The 27,499-nt window shown below is 34.7% G+C and overlaps 4 protein-coding genes across 8 annotated transcripts in view; 2 read left to right on the top strand and 2 right to left on the bottom strand.

The window, feature by feature from the left end:
• Nucleotides 1-2,138, top strand: part of LOC133192210 (protocadherin Fat 1-like) — a 45,997-nt gene extending 43,859 nt beyond the window's left edge. For all 5 annotated transcript variants that reach the window (XM_061328181.1, XM_061328184.1, XM_061328182.1 and 2 more), the window contains one exon: nucleotides 1-2,138. In XM_061328181.1, coding sequence (XP_061184165.1) covers nucleotides 1-767 — 767 coding nt within the window. In that variant the 3' untranslated portion in view covers nucleotides 768-2,138.
• LOC133192975 (cathepsin O-like) lies at nucleotides 1,675-27,425 on the top strand. The gene is made up of 10 exons (XM_061328974.1): nucleotides 1,675-1,685; nucleotides 21,250-21,370; nucleotides 21,481-21,574; nucleotides 22,408-22,519; nucleotides 22,725-22,790; nucleotides 23,090-23,246; nucleotides 23,964-24,079; nucleotides 24,562-24,728; nucleotides 26,779-26,871; nucleotides 26,970-27,425. Exons 1-10 carry the CDS (start codon nucleotides 1,675-1,677, stop codon nucleotides 27,005-27,007), a joined length of 975 nt encoding a protein of 324 aa, XP_061184958.1. The 3' UTR covers nucleotides 27,008-27,425.
• LOC133192730 (uncharacterized) lies at nucleotides 4,932-8,391 on the bottom strand. The gene is made up of 5 exons (XM_061328733.1): nucleotides 8,301-8,391; nucleotides 6,755-6,826; nucleotides 6,384-6,458; nucleotides 5,614-5,750; nucleotides 4,932-5,346 (listed from the first exon to the last, which is right to left on the bottom strand). The coding sequence occupies exons 1-4, from the start codon at nucleotides 8,349-8,351 to the stop codon at nucleotides 5,631-5,633; spliced, it is 318 nt and encodes a 105-aa protein (XP_061184717.1). The 5' UTR covers nucleotides 8,352-8,391; the 3' UTR covers nucleotides 4,932-5,346; nucleotides 5,614-5,630.
• Nucleotides 15,239-21,048, bottom strand: LOC133192209 (small ribosomal subunit protein uS3). Its single transcript, XM_061328180.1, has 6 exons — nucleotides 20,985-21,048; nucleotides 19,185-19,409; nucleotides 18,733-18,827; nucleotides 16,100-16,287; nucleotides 15,644-15,828; nucleotides 15,239-15,294 (listed from the first exon to the last, which is right to left on the bottom strand). The coding sequence occupies exons 1-5, from the start codon at nucleotides 21,012-21,014 to the stop codon at nucleotides 15,647-15,649; spliced, it is 720 nt and encodes a 239-aa protein (XP_061184164.1). The 5' UTR covers nucleotides 21,015-21,048; the 3' UTR covers nucleotides 15,239-15,294; nucleotides 15,644-15,646.
• Nucleotides 27,426-27,499: the final 74 nt, after the last annotated feature.

Raw genomic sequence — 27,499 nt, forward strand, 5'->3', positions numbered from 1 at the left:
ATTATCACTGGGATGCCTCTGACTGGGCCCCTAGACCATCCCTTCCAAACATCAGTGAAGTTCCAATCCATGAAATCCATGATTCTCCAAGTTCTAGTCCCCATAGCAATGAGTCCAACACTCACATAGGATTTCCCAATGGTCCCATCAATGACTCTGTCCTCTACACGGACCCAGAACTTCTTGAGTCTGAGTATGTGGGTGATTCTGAGTTTGCGGACAATGAGTATGATAATGAGGAGTGCTACATGAGTCCTCCCAACTATCGACGAGTGCTAGGACTTCCTCAAACTCCGGAGGAGGAAGAGGAGAGTTATGAACTCCCTCAACATCAGATAATTACACACCCCAATCAGTATCTACCAAATCACAGCTTTACCCAATCACATGAGCAGGTGTCAGGTGACAGAGACTCGCACAGTGATTGGCCAGAACCTCCGTCATGTGATGAGAATGAATTTTATACATCTGACAATGATGAAGAAGTTGTGACTTATGGATTCCCTAACACTAAAAAGTTAGCCCCTGGTTTTGTTTCTGATGGGGGTATTACAGACAGTGAATACAATGTCAGGAATTCTGTCATAGACAGAATGAGCATGTCCTTGGGAGGATATGCATCTACAAATGCGTCCGTGTCTGACATCTCAGGCCTGTGTGAAATCGAGGACAGTGAGGTTAATCTAAGTGAAGAGGAGAGTTGCGATGATAATATCGATGAAAGTACACCTCTGAACAACCCAGGAGAGAGAAATACAAATGTGTAATGTGTGTCGTGTCTAGTGATGTAAATGTGCCATACAAGTCATTTATTCTCAGTGTGATGAAAATATCCCTGCCATGCTTCTGGTGTTGTGATCTTACCTTTAACCTCTAACCTCATCTTCCATGACAGTACAAAACTTTTATATACAATGCTGCTTTAATACAAAAAAATAGCATGGTGCTAGAAATACATGTAAGTGTTAGCTTAATCCTGGCATGGAACTAAACATCATTGATGGATTTATAAATGTTTTAGTACAATGTATTTTAAATGGCAATTTCTCTTTTTAGCCTCTCTTTCCATCCCTTCATTGTAGATGTTTAAATTGTGATATAAATAGATCTGCCAAAACATTTGTTCATACAATTTTTTTGTGTTGTACATAGCAAATCAGCTTCACCCACCATTTTATCCAAAGTATTTTCCCCTCATTTTGATTGATTGTCATCAAATTGATTATTGTGTTATGCATGCATTTATTTCACTCTGTAAAGATACCAAGATAGGTATTAACTTTTGTTATATTATTTATTCTATGTTGATTATACTGCTGGTTGTGATTTTGAGTATAATTGACATCCTTTTTAAAGTGTTGTGTAATGAATTTGTTATTTGTTTTGTAGAGAATATAATTGTTGATGATGAATATACAGGTATAAGCTGTGTTTAATGAATGCACTGGATCAATTTTAGACATCTCATTTGGAGAGATGTGTTTTAATGATAATAGTTGGTTGTACAACACAGTGGCTAGGAATGCATCTTAAAGTTTAATTTATCAAAAATAATAATATATACATATAATTTTTTTTGTACAAAAGTGCTTTATTTATCAAACTGTGAAAACATTTTTTTTCCTGTTAATAAATGTGAATCCTGGTAGATTTTTCTGCATTGATACATTTCCCATGACATACATGTATAATTTTCATAATTTTACAATGAAGAAATAGTAATTTTGATGACATTTAATATGGTGCTTACACTTTAAGGTTGTGGCAAAAAATTCAATGTTGAAAGGACACTGCAACAAAAACCCATATTTTACAATTGTCAATAAAGGCTAAGGTTATATAGTTCTTGTATGATATATGTGATACAACATTCAATTACTAGTACAAGATGTATTAAAATAGAAAGTGTTCAATGTGTTCATATTAATCATTTCATCTAAGGGTGATTTTTAGCTGTATGTGTTTAGCCAGTAATAAATTTCATTGGTCTCAGTTTTTATATTATAATGTATATGAATCATATGATGTGAGAGATGAAAGAAACTGTGTACATGTATCTGCATGTGCAGTGTAGAAATGGCTGGTGTTATAGTGCATTGTGAGTCTATACAAATTACAAAATAAAATGATAAAATATATTTGTTGTCTCTGTTTATACAACTGGATCCCTTCGTGATAATTAACAAAATACAGTCAAACCTCGTTATCTCGAACTCAAAAGGTTCGAAAAAATACTTCGAGATAACGGAGAATTTGAGATATCCAGGGTAAAATACTTAAGAATAAGCAGTTGCGACTTCAAAATCACTTCCACATATCCAAGGTATTCGAGATATCCGTGTTCCAACTGTAATTAAAAATTGACTTTTTATATTGGATGAGAATGTTTTAAAGTAATATGAATGGTTTTATACGTGCAGTAAGCCGGCTTGGATATTTTGAAGACTACAATACATGTACATTGCATTTGCTGTTTTTATGAAGAGTCTTATGAACTGGAGTAATTGCTTTTAAAATATACATAGACCATATTTACCTTCTTTAGGCACTGTGGCAACGCACTTTGAAAAAATTACGCACTTCGAAAAAATTTTTCAAAGTGCGTTAAAATTGGGACAAAATCAACGCACTTTGAAGAAATTTTTCAAAGTGCGTTAAATTTGGGACACAATCAACGCACTTTGAAATTTTTGTTCGAAGTGCGTTAAGAGTGTACATAAACATTTTTTACCATGGAGACACTTAACGCACTTTGAAAAAATACGTATAAAATAAATTCTGGACTTAGATTTTTTGTAATAGACAGTATTAATTTGTTATATTTCTTCAGAAAAACTGATGAATTGATCTGCCCTCATCGAGAACGAGAAGACAGGTAGAAAGTCCCTCAGCCAACTCTCAATCTTTCCCACACAAATATATGTATTTTCATAACTGGTATGACATTGATATTATTTCTCTCAATAAATTTTACTTAACGTAAAAATAGATTTAAAAAAAAATTAGATAAGCTTTCCTGAAAAAAATATGCACCCTAATATATTAAAGAAGAGAGCTGCATAACCTTCATTCAAAATGTATCCACAATGATTCCTTAGAAAATAGGCATTTACATGGTAAGTAAAACATGCTATTTGACATGTCTAGCGTTTTTATGATATCAAATTACAGATTTAGAAGTAATCTGACTGCATAACTTTTTTGAGAAAAAGTTATTAGTGAACGAGGTAAAAAATTTCAGTCGACGTTGTTTCATATATGTTAACAATAGATAGATAGATGAATATGATAGAAAGATAGATGAGAGAGAGAGAATTTTCATGGTATGGAAAAATCATAATTGCTCCCTTTTCCCTAAGAAAAATGAGATGCTTTAAGTCACTTATCGACACCTACATGTACATCTACCAAACTTATTAGAGACTGGATAAAATTTAAAAAAGAAAAAAAAATAAACGAAACTGTACTATTAAACAATCATTCCTCCACTATTTCTAAAAGACCCATTCCCCTTTTATAATAGTTACGAGAACCATCTCAGATCCTGACGTCATCACCAACTAGGTTCAAATAATTATTTATCATACCTAAAATTTGCAAGAATATTGACCAAGCCGTGCATATTTTTTTTTCAAAGTGCGTTAATATGGTCGATATTAAGGCACTTTGAAAAGAAATATTTTTTTTCAAAGTGCGTTAACGTGGTCCCAAAATTAACGCACTTTGAAAATTTTTTTCAAAGTGCGTAATTTTTCAAAGTGCGTTGTAACAAGGCACTCCTGTGTGTATAGACAACCTGTTACAAACTAAATACATATTTTTTATTTAGCATATAAAATTGTGTTGCATTTATTCATCCAAAAATTATAGAAAATTTGCTGATGAGAAAACTTTTTTTCTCAAGCAGTCCTGCAAACATTTCCGGTGGGACACGGGAGAAAGAGCTGTAGAAAATCCATACACAATCCAAAATCTTGGCTCGAATGTAGAACAACTGTCTTGAGAATTGCTAGACCAACGGATGGATGGAAAGATGAGACAGACGGATGCAGGAGAAATCATCTACCTTAATTTGTTATCCTTCGTTATTCCATAGACCTTAAAAAGTTATTTCTTGAACAAATTAAAAACTTCTTAATTTAAGCAGTCCGATTATGGAGTTCTGTATGTAAGAGGTGACACAAATATTCCAAAAATGATGCATGTAATAGGGGAAAAATGGAATGCGAAACTGAGTGCCGCTTTTATACCCCGTCTGTTGACTAATTGTATAATTATCAATTCAACGCTTTTCGTCCGTCCGTTTGTCCGTCCATCTATTATGCGCGTGGATCATATCTTGCACACTACCCTTGTCAATTGATTCATCTCGGAGTAATGGTGTGGGGCAACCCAAAAGTGGGTGATATTGACCCATTCTGGAAATACGTCCATAGCCATGCATCTTCAGATTGTGTGGGGAAAATATAATATCTTAAATTGCACACAATGTGATTTAATGCTTCTTAGAGAGAGTTATGTCTCAATTCAAAAGTTTAAGGTATATCTTCAGAATGGTATAGCTCTGCATATTCAAATCGTGTGGGGCAATATCTTTTTAAATGTTTAACACTGTCAGTACTTAATTAATGAATTGAGATAAAGATGCTTTCTTTAATGTATAATTGCTCGAGAGTAAACTTTATTGCGGTGAGTTAATTCGTTGACAATGACGAGTAAGGCTGACATATCTCAAACTTCCATATAAGAAATAATACAAACATCAAAGTCAATTTTTTTAATACATTTTATTATAACAATAAAAACACCATGCAAAATTTATTTCTCAGTCGATATTTTATATATATATATATATATATATATATATATATATATATATATATATATATATATATATATATATATATATATATAATTTCAAAAATGTAACAGTTGCTAAAATGGTGGGTTCTGTCAAAAAAGGGCAAATAAAACTTGCCAGATAAACAATGCCTCAGCAAAGAAAACAGAAAATGCATTCATATATATATATATACTAGTATATACACTTCTGTAACTGTACAGTCATATCCCACCCCCTTTTCCAAAAGAGGCGTGATGCAAATCATCGATCAGAAATGGTTTCTAAGGCTATCTTTTAATGACATGTGGAATCTGCCATACGGGAAATTCTTCTGCATGTGTTGGAGCATGCTTTCCCCGTTAAAGAACAAAGGGAAGTCACTCTGCCTCAAATTGCCCGCACAACGAAGTGAAGCAACGTCTACATAAAGCATGCAACACTGTCTTTGTACAATTCATAAACGTTTCATGTTCATCGTTGACAAAGTATCTTTGCATCTTTACCTACAATTACAAATATAAAATTTCTTGTACATGTATAAATAATTTGTAAGATAACAGAAGTTGCAGATTGAGTAGAAATTTTAAAAATAAAAAAGAGTTATGGGAATAAATATTTAAGCAAGAGGTGTATTCCCTGAAGGAGACATATTCTTAATTTCATTAAAGGGCTCACATCTCTAAAATTTAGCCCAATATAATTTAATAGAAAATTGACCTTTTAAAACGACAAATCAGACATAATTATGTCAATTCATTAGTTCTACTTACTAAAAACAATCTCCTTACTAATAGACGTAAAAGGAGGTGTTCAAGTCCTGAGTCTTGGAGACTTTGTGTTGTCTATGTTTTGGTACGTCACGACGCACTGCTCTGTGCTTAAAATTGACTCTAGCCAACCACTCCATCTATAAAGATTGATCACAACGTGAATTTCATTTTTAAATAGTTTCAATAAAACAAAGATCAGGTTTAAAGAGCAGATCCAGTGGAAGGGGGGGGGGTGTGGTTTGGGGGGTCTGCCCGTACGAATTTGCAGGATTTTATATTTACAGAGAAGGTAGCCAAAATGACACTTTCAAACATTCATACTTCCCAGAAAAACTGGAAACCCAAGGGGATACATGTGTATTGTGAAAACTGGAAACCCAACGAGATACATGTGTATTGTGAAAACTGGAAACCCAACGAGATACAATCTTATCTAACAGACTTTACCCACCCATCCACTCGCAATTAAAATATTGGCGAGGTAATCTTAAGACCCCTTATTCTAGCCCAAGACCACATACAAAGGCATACAAAATGAATTTTGATTTTTTTCGGGGGGGGGGGGGGGGGTCAGCATTGGAATATTTTTAATTTCCTGTGGATTTTCGGTGGATATAGTTCTGATTTCCGTTGAATATCGATCTTTTCATTATGTTTTTTTTTTTTTAGGAAAATAAAAATCTGGATCTAAAATATCTGTCATGTCTTTTAAAAACAAGGTTTGAAATGCCACCGATTGCTCTATCGTTGAGAATAAGTGCGACACTAACCTGGTGCGTAGGTTGTGGTATGGTGGGAAGTTCCCTACGCTCCTCAGACTTGTTGATGGCACTGGTCAATTTACGCTAAAAAGGGAAAAGAAGTAATGCAACAAGATATTAATCGTATAAAACTCTTGTAAGAATTTATGCAACTAAAAGAAAAATATTGATTGGACATCAATGTGCATTTATATGTCCTTGTGTTGGGTAAATAAAATGCTCCCACACAGATTCTTACCCAGTCTTCAATATGCTCTACCCATCCCTGAGCAGCAGAAGCAAAGACTGGTTTGCACTGGAGAGAAATAACAGGAGTTACTACTGAAAATTTGGAGAGACAGAGGACTTAGAGAGAGAGACAGACAAACAGACAGACTTACAGCAGATTTAGCCGCCAGACTCAGCATCACTTCGGACCACTGTTTGTCATCTGAAGAGGGCTCTATACGGCGCTAGAAATAACAAAAATTCTGCTTTTACACATGTGAAAAAAACGTTACTTTAAGGTCGGACGAAACGTTCCTCAATAATATATCATTTTCCCCCAAAAAAATTTCATTAAAGCATTGCTACTTTAACGACTCCCAAAAAAATATTAGGTACCTTTCCAGACATTTGTACAAGATACCAGAGAGTGGTGTTTTCTATATACCGGTAATCTTATATTAATCACTTGAATTGCTACTATCATAATTTTGTTGGAATTTCTTTTCAAAGACTTCTTGAGAACAGTTTAAAAATCATAACACGATGATAATTATCAGGCACGTAGTATCGTTTTTGAAAGGAAAATCGTCCATACTCGGAAATTCTACTTCATGGGGGGAGGTTTCAAATTCCTTTCACAATAATTTGTTTGAACTAAAATACAAGAAGTGGGGGGGGGGGGCAGCCTTTCAGTGAACATTTTCAATAGTAAAAGGTTATGTCTGGGGAAAAAGTGAGGGGGTCCCCCTGATAATACGTGCCTCATTATTAATACTTTTTATATTAATAATCAGGCACTTAGTAACGGGGGTGTGGGTGTGCCCCCCCACTTTTTCCCCAAACATAACCTTTTACTAATGAAAATGTTCACTGAAAGGTTCCCCCCCCCCCTTTTTGTGACGAAGAGATACAATTTTAAAATAGATATTCGAGGAACGTATCGTCTGACCTTAATTGTTATTTCTTTATATTCATTTACCTCTAATAATTAATACCTCCAGCGAGTACATCTCACTAAATGGTATCCCCTCTTTAACCTCTACATGCAGGCCCGAAAGAAGCAATTTCGGGGGGGGGGGGGGGCACCAAACATTTTTAGCCATATGGCAATTAAAAATGCCTTGACAAGCATAATTTTAAAAAGGGGAAAAACAGACATTATTATTGAGGGGGACAATCATAAAGTAACTACATGTACATATGCATGTTTTCTATAGTATACGGCAATTGTTTTTGGGCGGGGGAGGGGGGGCATGGGGAGCAGAGTATTTTAACGTACGCAATGTAGAGGACAGCTTCCCCCTTTTTTAAAGCAACAATAGAACTTTTTATCGGAAGAAATTCAAAGCATTTACAAACAAGGAAGAAATTTTAAGGTTGCACAGGTTTTCAAGATTCTTTGTACGTAATGTAATCTTCTTTCATGTTCTAACCCAAATCGTATTCTTATAAACACCCCCCCCCCCCCGATTTATCTTTATAGATTTACAAAATCATGATCTATGCTCTGAAAATGAAATTTTTATTCAATGTTTTTCTTCACTGTAGCCAAAGATACATGCATGTAATATACATGTATGTAATTACAAATATCAAGGTAAATAGAAAGCCTTGCCCCCTTCCCCTTCTCAGTTCAAATTATCGCGAATTTTAAAATGTGCTGTATTTTGTAGAAAAAAAGTTTTTGGAGAGTAAATGATTTATTTGCTGATGCATTACCCTCTTAGACACACTCTTGTTCTTTCTCTCTGCAGATCTTTGCCTTTTCATGATGATATTTGCAATTTTTGTTGCTATGCAAAAAACACGTCTACTCTCTACTGATAGAAGTGAGTAACTAACAACGGTAACTACAACGCAACGCTCCCTAGCAGTTACCAAGTATGACGTCATCACTTATTAACAAACATATATTGAAAACAAACGTAGAACAATTAAATTGTCAGATATCTTACCTCTCATGTCATTCTTTACATTATTATTATACCACTACACTTGTTTTAGGCTGTTAGCCGTTATAACCTGGTAAGACAAGCTAAACGCCATAAAGTGACGTCATAATCGGAAAAACGTCATCATGATAAGTACTCAATCTTCTGCGCAGAGTTGTCGTTCATTCCTTGCTTCCTATAGATCTAGAGAATATGTTCTTCGCACGGAGACAAAAGACTGCATGTGTCGTGACAAATTTACAAAATGCATTTGTTCAGACTTTTGTTGAAAGTCAACATTCTCATAATAAAGACCATGCTTATTTTAAAAAAAATATAAAAGCCAACAAAATGTTTCCAAATTCAAAATGTATTGAATTAAAAGGATTTAATTAAAGGGTTGAGGATGTCTTCCTGATATTTTCTGTTTTGAAGTCTGTCTAATCATGTTATACTTTTATAAGTAATCAAAAAGAAAATTTTTAAAAAATGAATTTATAATTTATTTCTGGGAAAAAGAAATATCATTGATGCATTAACTAGATATTGGTCAACCGATGATCTAATATTTCGGGTTGGGGTGGGGAGCAGACGGTACATTTTGTTGTCGGCGACAATATGTACCTAACCTCATTGCACATATTGTCGTTCATGGGCACATACTGTCGCCGGTGTCGCATAACCGGCTGAGTAAGAAACATGTACATTTTGTCACAGACGAAAAGTAAGTGCCTGCCTTCAACTGCATACATTGTCGCCCCATATTTAGGGTTGTTTAAGGATTTATTTTTTTTTTTATTTTTAGTATTTTATTTATTTATTTTACTTTATTTATTTTTTTTGTTGAGGTTTATGAATGTAATTGATGTGTAAATCACACGGACTAATCAAGAAGGAATGTATCATGAATCGTGATATAGTGCAATTTAGTCCGAATTTCTCTGACTGTGTATACTGAGATGGTGAGCTTGCACAAAACAGTGTTCAAATAGAAAATTACATCTTTAGTTTTCATGGGATTGCATGTTCAGTAAAAGAAAAAATTCAACACACAGTTGTAACTTCAACTCTGATGAAGCAAATTTAATGCAATACATGGCCTTAGGAACCAAGGGGGAGGGTGTCCACCCAATAATTTTGCCGATACTGTATATAGAATAATATAGAAAACATAGCTACTATATGCTTGTGCTCCCTCAATAATAACGTCTGATGTCCCTCCCCCTTTATTTTGCTTGTCGAAGAAATTTTGGTAGTTGAAAGTGCCCCCCCCCCCCAACTGAAAACGTATGGATGTGCCCCCAAAAAAGTGAAATTGCTTCCTACGGGCATGCAATAAAATGCTGTTTTTAAAATACATCAGGCTCGAATCCAGGAATTTTTTCCGGGGGGGGGGGGGGGATTTCCATCCCAAAAACTTCTTGACAAAATAAAAAAAACAAACTAATTTCCCATCCCAAACACGTATTAAATCCAGACAAAAAATTCTTGACAAGCAAAAAAAAAAAAAAAAAACAAAACAAAACAATACAAAACAAAAAAAAAAAAACAAAAACAAAAAAAGAAAGAAAAAAACCCCTAAAATCCATTTCCCAAACATGAGTAACACCCATTTCGTGGTGGTGATAGTAGGGTTCACGTTTTCGGGGGGGGGGGGGGGGGCAAAGTCATTATATATTTGCTTCCGTATATATACTTTTAAAAACTATGCAAACTCCCCTCCCCCACCTCCCTCTATATCCGCGCATGTACATGTTGAAGAGGGAGTACGAAAGCCCATTGAGCTCATTTTCGTAGGTAAAAAAAAATATATTTTTCGCGTTAGAGCGGGTAACTTTCACGTTATAACGCGAAACTTTCGCGAATAAACGCGTAACTTTCGCGAATAAACGCGATACTTTCGCGTTATAACGCGTACTTTCGCGAATAAACGCGAAACTTTCGCGTTATAACGCGAAACTTTCCCTGTAAAACAGAGACATTTGCATAAGTCTACAGTTTGTTTTACTCTTTAATGATCTAGTTTATTCATTAAAATGAAAAACGAAAGACTATTTTGAACTTGGATTATCACAAGCTGAAATTTTATGTTTCTCGCTATTGAATGTGTCTCTCCTCTTTCTAAATCTTTTTTGCCGTCACATTTTGTCTTTCTCAATGCTGTTCAATACAAGTGTTGAAATGTATGGTAGAGGAGCGAAAATACAAGTCTAATTTTAATTAAATTGAACGCTCTCTATAGAATTTGAAATAAAAAATCTCAGAAAATTGTCAACAATGAGGTAAATTTCTATATTTCACGGAACAATTGTGTCACATCACATGAGTAACCTAATGTGAAAATTGGATGACAAATATTCGTATCAAATGATTCATCTCCTGTAGACTCACTGTAGAAATACAACATTGTATTTTAAGGTTGCACCACTTGGTCATACCATTACTTACGAAAACATTGACAATTTATTTAAAGAAAGCAACGAGTGGAGATCTTCCTGAGAGAAAAAAAATTAGTCTAAAGAAGTTCTTGGATTCAACAACTGAAAAACAAGAAAATCTTTAAATGAATATTCATTTAATTAATTAGTAGGGTTTTGAGATTAAATGCAAAATCAACATTAATCTATCCATTTCTCGCATCAATTCTCTTTTACATCTTCTGAAGAAATGTCATTTATAAATTCATAGAAGTCCCCCTCTGCGTTCACGTTTTTTATCTGTCAGTCAAGATCACAGGTTCCCGAGTAACATGACTATATATGTATAATTCCGCGTTATAACGCGAAAGTTTCGCGTTTATTCGCGAAAGTTTCGCGTAATAACGCGAAAGTTACGCGTTATAACGAGAAAGAACGCGAAACTTTCGCGTTATAACGCGAAAAATATATTTTTTTAACCTACGAAAATGAGCTCAATGGGCTTTCGTAAAGGGAGAATGATGCAATCAACACAAATAGTATATATTCATGCAATTTAATTACATGAATTCCCCTCTCTCTCTCTCTCTGTTTCTGTCTCTCCTATCCAGTCAAAATATTTTTCAAACAATACTTTAGGCAACGAAGTATGCAAATTAATTTTCGCATCATATATATTTTTGCCGACCACAGTATATGTGCCAATATGTAATAGTGCAGTCAATTTTTTATGAAACATCAAACTACATATACTAGTATGTAGTTACAACAGAAATATTAATTCTTATTGTATGTTGTTTTACGTCCCATTCGAGAATTTTTCCCTCCTATAGAGACGTCACCATATACTGGTGAAGGGCTTCAAATTTTGACCTTTACTCGGCACTCAGGGCCATTGAGCAGTGAGGGATCTTTATCGTGCCAACGCCTGCCGTGACACGGGGCCTCGGTTTTTAAGGTCTCATCCGAAAGACCCGCAACTTTCACTTCAAAGTGCCGAGCACATGGCGAAGGAACAGTTGCTACCTATTTTTTATCGACTTAGGTCTGTCGCGACCGAGATTCGAACACACGACCTCCCGATCACGGAGCGAGCGCTCTATACCGACTGAGCTACCGTGAACGGTCCAAGGAATTTGAACTACTTTTGAAAAACTTTAACCTTGGTCATAACTTTTGAACATTTGGAGGTAGAGCTTTCATATTTCACATTTATATTTCTCGTGACAAGACTTCCCTTGGGTACCAAAATTTTTTTATCTCTTGACCTTGGAGTTTGACCTACTTTAAAAAACTTTAACTTTGGCCATGTTTTGAACAGTTGATGCTAGGGCCTTCATGTTTCACATGTGATAAGACCTTCCCTTGAGTACGAGGTTTTGACCTTTTGTCCTTGACCTTGGAGTTTGACCTTCTTTTGAAAAACTTTTACCTTCGCCATAAATTTTCAATGGTTGGTGCTCTTGGGCTTTCATATTTTACAGGTATATTTCTTGAGACAAGACCTTTCTTTGGGTACCAACATTTTTGATCTCATGACCTTGGAGTTTGACTTGCATTTTGAGAAACTTTAACCTTTGCCATAAGCTACCATACAGGGGATTCAGTTTTATACAAATACATCTTGTTTGCATATAAAGTGATCACATAAAATCAAGCAAAGTGTGTTACTGGCCCCTGTAAATGCTAACAATTCCAATTTACAAGAGGACCATGGGCTACAACACTCACACGAGTCACTATGGCCTGCTGTTCTTCACCAGCGGATTTTTTCCCCAATCTTCGTATGTTAAACTTTGATCACATATTCAGGGTCTATCCTACCCCAAGCCATCATAAGCTGTACAAATTTGAACCTACACCACCTGAGGATGCTTCAATGTAAATACATGTATGACTAATCATGGCTTTGCTTTCCTATAAAAAAAAAGATTTTTAGAGATTTTACCTACACATTCCTCTATAAAATGTAGCTAAATCCTGACCCCAGGTTCATGAATTAAACAAGAGGCCCTTGGGCCACAATGCTCACCTGAGTTACTTTGGTCGTGCTTTCTTCATCAAATTTTTATACATGTATTCCCTTGAGGGTCATGAATTAAAACAAGAAGCCCATGGGCCACAATGCTCACCTGAGTTACTTTGATCGTGCTGTTCTTCATCAAATTTTTATATTCCCTTGATTTTTTTTAAATTTAGTTCCATGTGAAACTTTGATCCCCTAGTGTTGCCCCACCCTAACCCTGGGGGCCACAAGCTGAATAGTTTAGTTTAGAACTTACTACCGCAGGAAGCCTTCACGCAAGTTTCATCTTTTCTGGTCCTGTGGTTCTTGAGAAGAAACTTTTTCATATATATTTCAATGTAAAACTTTCATCCCCAATTGTGGCCCCACCCTAACCCTGGGCATCATTATTAAAACAATAGAATCTACACTTCCTCAAGAAGCTTGCAACTAAGTCTCACCTTTTCTGGCCTACTGGTTCTTGAGAAGAAGATTTTAAAGATCTTTCTTATATATTGAAAATGTTAAACTTTCATCCCCTGTTTTGGCCCCACCCTAATACCGGGGGTCATGATTTGAACAATTTAGAATCTACACTTCCTCAGGAAACTTTTCACACAAGTTTCATCTTTTCTAGAACAGTGGTTCTTGAGCTTTTTTAATGACCCCACCCTATTTTTGCCTTTTCTTGATCATCTCCCCTTGGAAGAGACTTCGCCCTCCATTTGAACAATTAAGAATCCCCTTTACCCAAGGATGCTTTGTGCCAACGTCGGTTAAAATTTGGCCAAGTGGTTCTTGAGAGGTCGAAAATATGAAAAGTTTTCAGACAGATGGTGGACAACCAGTGATCATAGAAGCTCACTTGAGCTTTCATCTATCTTTAATTTACCTAGAGGATGATTCAATAAAAATATTCCTAATCATGGCTTTGCTGTTCTTGGATTTAAAAATTTTTTTCCTATGCAAAACTATATGCTCGTATCCACATCCTACCCCCAGGGGTCATGATTTCAACAAACTTGAATCTACACTTCCTGAATATGCTTTCAAAAAAATTCAACAAATCTTGGCTTTACTGTTCTTGAAAATCAGATTTTTCATATACATATAAAGACAACACGTTTCTCAATAATATATATATAATTTTTTCCAAGAATTTGTAATTGATGTATTGCTAATTTAACAAGTTTCCTCACATAAATTATGGTATGTACCTTACCAGGTATTTGTGCAAGATACCAAAGGACGCCATATACTATATAATATTGGAAATCATTAGCATTGCAAGAATCACAATTTTTTTTTATGTCTTTATCTACTTATACACTTTAAAAATCACTAGACAATAACAATTATGATTAATTTGTTGTATATTACGAAGAGATACAAAAGATATTCGAGCAACGTTGTCAGATCTTAAGTTAATCTCTGATGGCCCATTGTGACCCCCCATCCTACCTCTGCGAGTCATGAAAACTTGAAACTACACTATGTAATGATTGATTGATTGATTGTACATTGTTTTACGTCCCATTCGAGAATTTTTCACTCCTATAGAGACGTCACCATATACCGGTGAAGGGCTTCAAATTTTGACCTTTACTCGGCACTCAGGGCCATTGAGCAGTGAGGGATCTTTATCGTGCCAACGCCTGCCGTGACACGGGGCCTCGGTTTTTAAGGTCTCATCCGAAGGACCCGCAACTTTCACTTCAAAGTGCCGAGCACATGGCGAAGGAACAGTTGCTACCTATTTTTTATCGACTTAGGTCTGTCGCGGCCGAGATTCGAACTCACGACCTCCCGACCACGGAGCGAGCGCTCTACCGACTGAGCTACCGTGAACGGTCACTATGTACTGAAGCTTTCACAGTGTTTCATTTTTTCTGGCCTACTGGTTCTTGAGAATAATTCTAAAGATTCCATTATTTTTTCAATAATTCTTTATCTCCCCTTGAAAGAGGTTGTAGCCCTTCAACTGTAAAAAACTTGAATCCCCTTCACCCAAGGATACTATCTGGCAAGTTAGGTCGATATTGGCCAAGTGGTTCTGATGAAGAAGATGAAAATGTTAAAAAAAAATGTTAAAAGTTAACGACAACAACTGCTGACAACAAATTTTGATCAGATACTATGCTTTCGGCTCAGAAGCTTAAAACAATTTACTTTTCCACCACAGGAATCTAGTTTACATCTATATTAAAGCCTATTTGTATCACTGAACCAAATCTATACATCTGACTTTCTGTATGGACTTTCTGTTTGGACTGGGTTTTTCAAAGAAAAGGCAAAAAGATGCTCTGAAGGTTTTTTTCACATTTATTTTTTTCTTTTTACACAAGTCTCTTTTACCAAATCTGAAAAAGAAAGGAAAAAATTCAACATCAGTAGGTTAACCAAAAATATATATAAATATGTTAAAACTTTCTTTCAAAAATTGTTCACTTATAGCAACAATGCAACTAGTATACTAAATATTTATCTTAATTCTGAAGGAATTTATCTATTTGCATACTTTTTTTCCCTTCAAATTTTACTGTGATGGATTTACTTCTGGTTAGAACAAGCCAATCATACTTTCTCTTAAGAAAAGCTTAATTTTTTGCCTATCCAAAACTTTTTGCCACAAATTTTTCTTGAATTTGCAAGGGTCTATTGACCAGGCATTTAGCCTGCCTTACCCCCTATTTAGGCTTCTGTACCTACCTTTTAAGCCTGTACAGCAGGGGCCTCTGTGGGCTTGGCTCCTTTCTGTTCACTGTAAGGGTGAGCAGGAATTGTCTCCTCCTTGGGCTCCACCACACTGACGTGGTCAGGCAGTGGTCGTTTTGGACCAATTTTACCGCTGGGATCCCATGGCAACATGATCTTAACCTTAATTCCAAGCACACCTACAAACAATTCAACAAGGCTTAGCACTTTTACACATACAAATGACAGTGTGAAGGGCATCATATGTAGATTTTATGCAAGGTAATTTCCAAAAAGAAAACGATCTTGGATTAATTTTTCTGAAAAAAGACAAAAACTATGTTAGTATTACTAAACAACTGTCAAGCAAACCTGTAATTACCTTTCAGTGCAAAACATTTAGCTGTACACTCCATGAAAAGCTACTGAACAAATTTTTAAGTAAATCTCTCTATTAAGTAAAGAAGTTACCCTGTCTTAGCAAGACGTGTCTGACGGCTGTGTCTACGTAATCATTAATGGGGTCACCACTGTGGATCATAAGTCCATCCACGAATTTCATAGATTTAGCTCTCTGTCCTCTGAGCTTTCCTGATACAACAACTTCACAGCCCTTAGCACCACTCTCCATGATGAATCGTAGTACTCCATAACAGGCCCTTATAAAAAAGGAACACTCATGAACATTTTAAAAGCATAAGAAAGACTTATTTTCCTTCAAATTTGGCAGCATTCCTGTTTTAATATTATTACTTATAGATTTCTTGTGACTGACAATGTTATCAAAATATCATGCCATGTCAAACCATCACTGTACACAACCATTTTATGATGACTGTAAATTTGCAGTAATGATGTATTAATATACCCAATTTTTTCCCACAGTGCTGCTCAAATAAAGCAGACTGTCCGCAAATTGGGAATTTAAGCACTTTTCGCAATAAGTGAATTACATCAGGGATAGACATTAACTTTCAGATTTACTTGCCCTTTGGGCAAGTGATCTCAAACTTCGACTTGTCCGAACGCAAAACTTGGTTGCCCAAAATAAGGAAAGAACTTCAGAAGAAATTTTTTATTACTGTAAATGTTATGACAAGAAAAAATGTGACCAAATAAACTACTGTCAATTTGGAAAGTTTAGCTACCTGAAAAAAATTTCAATGCTGCATTTGTACATAAATGTATACCACTCTACTTGTAAATTTAACCTGTTAACACACACTGCCATATAGCAATAACCCTCTGTTTTAATAAAATTCATTTTATTTTAAATTATTTTCGTTAGGATTCTTTTGTGAATCGTTATTTTCTGAGATAACTATGAAACAACGCTGAAGTAACATACATCGATTTTTACCTTGATCAGGATACATCGTGTTACACTGTACTTATATTCTGTGAGTGAATAAATAATATAATTTTCAAATAAGAAGTTAACAAAGATATTAGATGAACAGCAAATTTACCGGGGAAAAACGGAAAAACGAACCCGATTTTCAAATGAAAGGTATAATCCAGAAATGCTGACAAGGAATTCCTAATCCAAAAACAATGTCAGTCAGGTACCTGGCGGAAATCAAGTCTTCAATTTATTGGGTTTTTTTATATAAATTAATGTAAAGTAAATAAATATGTACATTTCTACGAGAAAAATTCACTTGCCCGATCGGACAAGTACGTCGTAAGATTCACTTGCCCGAACTGAGAATTTACTTGTCCCAGGCATTCGGACAACTGTCAATGTCGATCCCTGTACATATATCTACATATAGATGAAGCAAATACTTCCATCAAAATCATTCAAAAAATCAGTCAAAAAAAAGGCTCAATGATATTTGTACACTGAGTATTGTTGTGCATTTTTTTTTCCTGCAAGATTTGGTTATCTTTTTTGCTCCACTACTTTGTATACCAAGTACATGTACATTCACTAACAATTTTTTGTCCACTATGCATATGTGTTTATTTGTATCTGACAGGAAAATAGTGAATCTGCAGTATATTTTTAAATTTACTAATACAATAATCAACATAGTAATAATACCATGTTCTGCACATTTCAAATAATTCTACTAATATTTCTGGGATACCTTTATTCTGGGCATTCTATTACTTCAGTCTGTGTGGACAATTGTCACACTTGATTAATCTTGAGGTACTTTTTACCCTTTAATATACAGATCACACTCTGTGTGGCATTCAATTTTACAATTTTAGAGCAATTTACTTTACAATATACTTCATTTTTGCCAAAAATACTGCAGAAACACTTGCACTAAACAAGTACAGTGATTGGGAAGGGCTTGCACCACGCGCCATAGTCGCATTGAAGTGAAAAATGGCACATTTTATCAACCATTGGTGGCGCCAAGGTGCGCAATCAAATTTTATAGATGTTGGAAATAAATTGCGTACGACTTTCTTGCTTGTTTTACTTTCATTTTAAAAAGTCATTCTAATACAACAAATCTCATTGGTTAAAACCCGGCAAAAACTGCTTCCTATTACATGAAGCTTTATATAGGACAACAAAGGTACATTACCTCACTCATTTCCAATGTTTAATTGAAATTTTGACGATATTGATCAAAGAAAATTATATCGTTGCGGTTCATTTAAATGTGATAAACTGCATACATGAAAAATAAAATTTGGTTAATGTAGAAACGTGTTCCATTTCATATTTGTTTATTTGTTTGTTGTCATTTTGTTTTTTTCTTAAAATGTCCCATCAGAATATATAGATGGCCCATTCATTTTCAAAATGGCCCATTAAAAACTTTGACAGTTGCGCCATAGTCCCATTGACCTCGGTGGCCTTCCCAATCACTGCAAGTATGCTCTAAATTGTCTTATTTTACAGTATTAAGTAGTGCATTAATATTTATGTAAAACCATTACCATGTACAACCATTTCATTACGACTGTAATACAAAGCAATGATGTATTAATGTTCCCAATTGTTACCACAGTACTGCTCAAATAAAGAAGCCTGTCCTCAAACTGGGAATATGAGCATTTTCAGCACTCACAAAAACTGACATGTCTTTGACTTGTCTAATGTTAAATTCACAAAGAAATCATATATACATTAACATTACCTCCTGACTGCCAGGCCTCCAATCAACTTGTATCTAAGAGACTCGCACTGTGCAATGGCACACAGACCACGCTGTGCTACCTTCTCTGCATAAAGCTACAATAGAATCAGTTAATTAATTTTTGTACTCTTTTCCCTCAGCAATTGTGATAACTTTGATTACACATCCTTAATGTTGTCCTTAATATCAAGGGAGGCAAAAGTTTTAATTTTATCAACATGAATTCTTTCAGTGTTTTCCCTTTATTTCAAAGTAAAGGGTTTGAGACTCATTTAATATAAAAGAGTAGGGGTTGAGGTTTATGAATAATATCTCTGTGGACCTTATAATAGTTATGTTTTAAATTTTTACTTCTAAGTGGCATTTATATCAATTGAAGTGGTCAATTGGCCGGTAGCCGGTTCTTAGGGAAAACACTGATTCTTTTATTTTTATTCATCAGTCAAAATTACCTCAACTGTTCCTTCTGGGAAGTTGAACCTTTTCTGTACCACTGAGGTCAGTTCTCTGATCCTCCTGCCTTTTTCTCCAAGGACATTCTGTGTTCTTGTGGCCAGGATAATGATTTCTGTGCGTGTTGGTGTCACACGAACTTCTACACCACTGTAGCCATCTTCTGCCAGCTCCCTTGTCAGGAAATTGTTCAGCTCAGCCTTGAAGACTCCATCTGCAACAAACTGCAAAAGGCAATCTAATTACTAAATAAGATGATGCCTGATCAGCAATTTTATAAGATGCTATATTCATGCCTACTTTAAACAGATTCACTTATTAAATCATGCTCTTGATATCAGTAAACATGTTGTCAAGTAAAGTGTATAGTTTGTTCCAAAAAACCTCTTGTGTGTGCATCTGACATCACTGCATATTTGTGTATAATATCATTGTAGCATGACATTGTCACAATAATATTTAGAGGAATTGGTAAGTTCTAGTTTTGTAAACTTTCATGGGTATATAAGACTCAGTTGAAAATAAAACTCTCATTTACAGTTCGCTTCATGATCAGGGAGGCCGGGTTCAATTTTCATTTGTCGCACTGCTTCAAACCTAAGATGTAATCATAGGTAGTGACTGTTCTTTCAACAAGCGCCTGGCATTAGAGGTGAAAGTCATGGGTCTTTTGGAGGATACCTTAAAAACTGAGGTCCCTTGCCACAGTAAGCATTGACAAGGTATCATCAGAACCCTCATCGCTCAGGCCCTGATAGTCCGAAATATCTGACGTTTTCCAGGCTTTTTTCACGATTTTGATATTTTACGTGCCAGGAAAACGTCAGAACCGGCACCATTACGAAAACTGGAAATTCGCCGCCTCCAACTGGAGGCGGCATTCTCAGGTTGATTTTCGATACTTGCTAACCGAATTACATGCTGAATTCACAACTTATCAATAGAACAATGCCTTTAGTACTCATCAACATCGTTTTTATGGTTTGTTTATAAAATATACAGTCCAGTGAAAACATTTTATCAGACCCTCGAGTTTTGTTTACAATTCGTGCATTTAAAATCTTGCAAGACCTGTATCGAAATGTAGAGTTATATTTTCTTTTCATCGATATTGGTGAGTATTAGAAGCATTGTGCTATTGATAAATTGTAAGTTCGGCATTTAATTCAGTTCACAAGTATCTAAAATCAGGTCCGGTTGAAGACGGCGAAATTTCCAGTTTTCGTAATGGCGCCGGTTCTGACGTTTTCCTGGCACGTAAAATATCAAAATCGTGAAAAAAGCCTGGAAAACGTCAGATATTTCGGACTAAGGCCCTGAGTGCCAAGTGAAGGTCTTATTTTGAAGCCCTTCATTGGCATACAGTGACGTCTCTCTATGAGTGAAAATAAAATTCTCGATTGGGACGTTAAATAACATACTATCAATACAATTTCACATGATTCTATCCCCCCCCATTTCCCCTCATTTTAACCAGTTGCCAAATACTTGCATTTATGCTATACAAGTCTCGTTGGCTTGATGCAGATAGATATTGTTATATGTTTATCATATTTTCTCTAAAATATTTTTTATAGGTCCTTTTCTCATCATAAAAGGTCTTTTCCGTGCAGCATTCGTGACATTTTGAGATTGCTGTGAACGTCTTTCCCAACTGAATCCGTACGTATCGCGCTTAAATCCAAACATCCACTTCCAGTGAGAACATAAAAACATGCTTAATTCATTTGACTATCATTTATTGGGACATATTTTGTTTTTAATGTCGTAACAAAGGCGTAAATACTAGCAAAGCAGACCTTTTTCTTCTTGCTGACGGGATTCGCCATGTTGATGGCTTGAAAAGGAAGTAGAAAAGGGAGGCTAAACCTGTGGCATTTACTATTCCGAAATAGAAAAATAATTTAGTGAAACCGACTTTTAAAAAGTAACCATGAAAGTGATGTTGTCAGTAATAATAGGATGAGCTTAGCAAATCACACTTCAAAAAAAAAAAACTGGTTTAAATTAAAATATCTGGTCAACGTGTTCGGTTTTAAATAATATAAAAATGACACCATACAGCCTACTTTCGTTTTGTCTTTTAGGTTTTTTACAATGTATAAACACAAAAAGTCCTTTTGTGAAGGAGTTTCAACAGTCAAAAAAATATGCAGCTGATGAAAGAACTCTAGTACAATCAGAGGTGTGTTTTAAAATCACTATTTTCAAATAGGCGGATTACTAGACATGCAGCAGGAAGTTTTAATATGAACAGATAAATTTTTTAGCATAAGCATATTTTTTTCTTTTCAGAAGAATTCAAGGAGATATGAATTTTTAAATAAAGCAAATGGTGCAACTTATGGACCTACTAAGTTCTCACATCTCTCTCAGGAGGAATTTGAAAGTAATGCATTTATCATTAATCATCAATCACTGACACTCAGTTATACCAGTGACATATAAAAAGTTGGCCATTTTATTATTATGAGTATTAATATTTGAGGCCGATTCCACATTTTCATCATTTTGTAGATGCATATTATTGTTATATGTCACTGGTTATACTATACACGTGACAAGGTATAAATGTAGGCCTAATATATTGTCTCGATTTTGCATGCATTGGATATCTTTTTATGGTGTCATTGGGCTTTTTAAAGGAAAAAAAATTCAGAGACTAAAAATTACTGTTAGATAGAAGCCTCTTGCTTATCAGCTCAAACAGGGTCGCGTATAGGTCCCTGACTCAAATCACTCACATTTTTGGATTTCTGACATTTCTTTGCATTACCTATATAGTCCCCTGATCTGTGATGTTGCAGATGAAGACTATAACATCATGCTCTTAATAAGATCAGTAGTGCAAGGTAAAGAGTGCACAAGGGATTCAAATTTTGATTTTTCCATTTGTGCTCTCTCCGACCGATGTGATAAATTGTATACATAGGAGATAAAATAAATATTATTAATTATTTACATCGATCATTAATCAAAGATTGGGAATGCTTGTGTTATCGACTTGATTCTAATTAAAAAATTTCATTAATTACATATTTTTAGCTCCTATCATCATAACTACAGTGTACTTTGTATATTTTCATATTGTTCTTGGTAGAATAAAAAAGACAAGTTAATGATTGAAAGATTTACAAATTGAAGTATTTAAATGTAATCATATATAATCCAATTAATTTTATTTGATTTCTTATACATGTAATATGTGTATTTGACTTGCAGAACAATACCTGAGTGATTTAAAGCCAATAAAGGAAAGACAAATTAAATACCTGGGGAAAAAGACACCATTACCCAAAATCTATTCATCCCAGATACCACAAAAAGTGGACTGGTAAATTCAATACATGTATATCCTGTAAAAATTTGCTCATCCTTAGAGCTTCATAATTAAGATTTTATTTTTTATTTGTGTTTGTTTGATTATACCTTGTATTTCTGAAATTTCTCTAAAATGGAAAAGACACTATATTGGATTGTCTGTAAGTTCACCTATTGTGATAATGATGTAAGATTGTGGGTAAATATCTTTTTTCTAGGAGGAATCATAGTGGAGTAAATTACGTATCTCCAATCAAGAATCAAAACAAATGTGGAGGGTGTTGGTAAGTTCATATTATTAACAATTCAAAATGTTAGAGATTTTTTTTTTTTTTGTAATCTATACAACATGTACAATGTTTAACATTTTCTTGTTAGCATTTAAAAAAATGTTCTTGTAAGACAGCCAAGGTTATTCATAGATGCTTGTATAAAATGAAAAAGAAAACTATTTGTTTTATTATGTTGATTTCACTATCGCTGACAATTTCATTTAAATACATTAATTTCATACTAATTTTTATAGCAAGATCTTTTCATTTTTTTTCTGTTAAATCATTAATTAATTTTTTTTTTGTTTTAGGGCTTTTAGTACAACAGAAACCATTGAATCTATGTACGCAATTTCCCACAATGTAACCCCTCCTCGACTAAGTGTACAGGAAGTCATTGACTGCTCGGTAGGAAATGCTGGATGTGCTGGTGGAGACACCTATACAGCTCTGTTGTGGTTAAACAAAGTAAGTCAAGAAAGTTATATGTAGTCAATTGTTGCTCTTGAGCAAATACATGTAGAGCATACAGTTTAGATTTCTGTAACCATTTTGTAATAACTTAAAAATTCCTGAGCTATACACCCATGACCTTTGAGATGTCTTGCTTCAGTTCCTGAATATGCAGAGCTGAAATTTTCAAGATGACAATTTTTGGGCTGATCAGAGTATTGGTCGATGAACCACTTTCTGTATTCCATCACACTTGAGGCTTAAAGGTGTAGGAATTAGACAATGGTAAAACCAGGCCTTTCCTGGTTAGATCTAAATAATAAATTCATTGTCTAGATAGCTCAGAGCTGCAGCTTTCTGGAATGGATCATTCAGATAGATATACCAAAGAGCTACAGAGCCATCCATTGTAAAATTCTTTACTGTGATGTCATTTTTACTTTTTATTTTATCACATGTTTCAGGAATTATTTCTCATATTATATGCATTCCCAACATAAAGCATGGTATCTTGCTTAAAGCATGGTATCCCTTAATAAAACATAAAATAAAATAATTACAAAGGCCTTTATCCAGACACTAAAACCAACATATACAAATGGAAAAAATATCCCTGAAATCTGTCAAAGTTGGTAAATTCTGTAGATGGAAACCCCGGTAATTTATTTTTTATATAATTTTAGCTTAGACTGTAAATGAAGAATTTGTAATGTTGTTTTTGTACCATTACAGAGCCAGTCCCTGCTGGTTTATGAGGAGGAATATCCACTCACAGATACCTCAGACTACTGTCAGCTCCTGACCAACTCCTCTAGAGGGGTTACTATAAATAACTTCACCTGCAATAGGTAAAAATACCCAGAAATCAAAAAAAAAAACTCTTTCAGTATTGAGCATAAATATTTGCAATTTCTTTCTTCAAAGGGAATAATATATACATGTGTATTGGTTTTAATTAGCATGGTTGCTTAGACCTTATGCACTTGTAGCCATGATTCAGCAAGATCAAGGTCTTGGAGCAATAATATTTATGAGTACCCGGCGCGCGCCCCCTGAAATCGTCAAAGTTAGCGTAAATCATAGTTTCATCAAGAAAATGTAAAAATGTCTACTCAGTATACCTCACTTTTTACTCTACAAAATCTCTAGAACCCACAACCATGCCCCAGACCCCGTGCCTACTTTTTGCGCCCCCTCTAACTTCAATTCCTGGATCTGCGCCTGATATCACCAAAATATCTTGTCTGCATTTAACATCCTTTCTTATATGAAGCATTCCAAGAGCAGAAGCTTAGAGTGTTGAATCAATCATTGAACATGTTTTTGACAGTTATGTTGGAGTGGAACAATCTATGCTGCAGTTGTTGGCATTTGTTGGCCCCCTAGTGGTGGCTGTGGATGCAACAACATGGAACCATTACTTAGGGGGGATAATTCAGTACCACTGTGAGAACAAGCTAAATCATGCTGTACAGATTGTAGGCTATGATTTGACAGGTAAGTACCTTTTTACCTTAGTGTGTATACTAGTATATCTGAGCTCAAAACGGATCTTTTCTGATCACATTTTATCTGGTGTCCATCTGTCTGTTCATCTGTAAACTTTTAACATTTATGATTTCTCCTACAGAAACACTCAACCAAATCAATTAAGCTTGACACAAGTCTTAAATAAAGGAGATAAAAGTTTGTTCAAATCAAGAGCCACACACTCTTTTAAGGGAAGATAATTAAGATATACAGTGTAGTGAAAAATTACTGGGGTCATTTAAAACTCTTTTTCTCAAGAACTGCACAGCCAGAAAAGCTGAAACTTAAGTGAAAGCTTTCTGACATAGTGAAGATTCAGTTGTATTCAAGTCATGGCCCCTGGGGTAGGAGGGGCCACAATAAGGGATCAAAGTTTTACATTGTATTGATTGGAAAAAAAAACTTCTTTTCACAAACAGCAGGACCATAATTTGTCATATTAATATGGAAGCATCCTCAGATATTTCAGATTTGAATTTTCATCAAACCTTTGCCTCTTTGGCTATGGTGATGCCTCATAAATGGATCAAAGTTTTACTTAGGAATATATAGGAAAATATCTTTTAAAATCTTGTTCTCATGTACAAAGAACAAGTCTCAATAAGGCTTATCTGTGGTCCCCGGTTACTCGTCAAATTTCGAACGTTTATTAAAATTTTTAAAAATTAAATTTTATTATTAACTAATTTCTTTATTATTTGAATCATCATCTAAGAATGTCAAACAATAGATATAGGCAGCATACGAAGCTGCGCGTTGAAGGTAGGGTCCTTCGATTTTCATGAATATCAAAAGAAATCAGTGACAGGTACACACTTCAAAGCTTTCGTAAACAGAGAGCACAGGTTTGTTCAGAGTCGAGTTTGAAATATAATGTGTATATTATATGTGTAAAGGTTGAGTGAAAATATCTTTGTTGAACAACCTTGTGCTCTATGTTTTCTAATTAAAAGTATTATGATTTTGAATCTCTTTGTTGACTTCATTTACATGCGATTAACCTCTTTATGACCTGTTTAGAATCATAGCAAGCCACGTTGGATTTATATCGTTACGGGTAAATGCCCCCAGTAAACGTGCTAGTTCTCAGTTGAAACGTACTCAGTTTTATATCGATCAGCATGGACTTGTTTGGTTCATCTTGTTATAGCTTTTATTGCCAAAGTTTTGTTAATAGAAAATTGTATTTGTAGTTGATTGTGAATCTTGAACATATAATATTCGTCTTTGAACGAAAAATATAATTCCAAGATCTTCTTTTTATAGTATCTAATCTAAATGTCTCCGCCCATTTCCATGTAATAGAGAAACCGTAGTCTGATTGGGTGAAAATGTTCCGGGATTTTTTAGTGCGATAGATGTTAAAAATAGGCTTGTATTTTTTGATATGTTTAATTATTCATTATAAATACACAATGTTTTAATTAGAAATACTTCGTTATACACAATGAAAACAATCAAAATACCGTACGCTAATATTTAAACGGTAAACCAAGGGTGTAAAAAGGGACCACACTACTATACTTAAGTAGAATACTCCTTTTTCCTGTGAATAAAGAGGAAAAATCTATTTAAGAATAGCACAGCCATGGGAATACAGGTGAGCACTGTGACCATGGGCCTCTTGTTAGACTTGATATGAATGTGTTCAATAAAATTTATCAGTCATACTGCTTTTCAAACCATTGTTAATATCATGGCCATAGGAACAGGGGGGGAGGGGGGGCAATAATTTTGCGGATATATAGATTACTAATAGTAAACATAGATAATATATGCTTGTGCCCCCTCAATGAAAACGGCTGATGACATTTTTTTTTTTTTGCTTGTCAGGAAATTTTTGGTAGTGCCCCCTCAACTGTCAACTGAAAAATGTATGGCTGTGCCCTCCCTAAACTGAAATTGCTTCCTACGGGCCTGAATATTCATTGTTAAACAGATTATTATTCCAGAGTGAATGCAGTTTTAACAATGGTACACAAAGCATCACCACATCTAACCTTATATTTTATATTAGGTGAAATTCCATTTTACATTGTGAGGAACTCTTGGGGAACAGATTTTGGAAATAATGGATATCTGTATGTCAAAGTTGGGGACAACATGTGTGGTGAGAGTACTGTTTATCATTTATTAATCAAACCTATAAAAATATTACCCATTTTCTGTAAAATTCCAATGGAATGACGAGGATATTTATTTTTTTAGGTATAGCCTCAGAAGTTTCAACTGTAAGTGTAAACTGAACAGATGACCAATATGAAGTTGAAGTGCAAAATCCACAGGAACAAAGAAGTCAATTTGAAAAAAAAAAGTCATGATTCTACAATTTTGGGATGAAAAAAAAAACAACACCACCAAAACAGCTATTCATTTCAAAATTATTGATAAACATTAAACATGTTCCTTTAAGTTAACCTATGAAATATTATCAAAATTATGCAACTAATACCTTATGTAACTGTAATGTTATTGTGTATCAAGTTATGTAAATGTAATGATTTAAATGTGTATAGGAAAGAGAGAGAGAAAATCTTCTATTGCCCTTTGATAATTATTTTTTTATTTACATGTATAGAAATGCAATATGATACAAAATGAAATGTATTTTCTACATTTAAAATGCTTGCAGCAATCAGAATAATAAAAAACACTTATTTTTTTAATATTTTCTTCAGTGGTAATGATGTACCATGTATTGCCATCTAAATTTTTATTAAGAGGAAATGAATCCCTTC

The sequence above is a fragment of the Saccostrea echinata genome, unplaced genomic scaffold (genome assembly GCF_033153115.1).
Source record: "Saccostrea echinata isolate AGI-Se365-2 ecotype Australia unplaced genomic scaffold, CSIRO_AGI_Sech_v1 ptg000025l, whole genome shotgun sequence".
Classification (NCBI taxonomy): domain Eukaryota; kingdom Metazoa; phylum Mollusca; class Bivalvia; order Ostreida; family Ostreidae; genus Saccostrea; species Saccostrea echinata.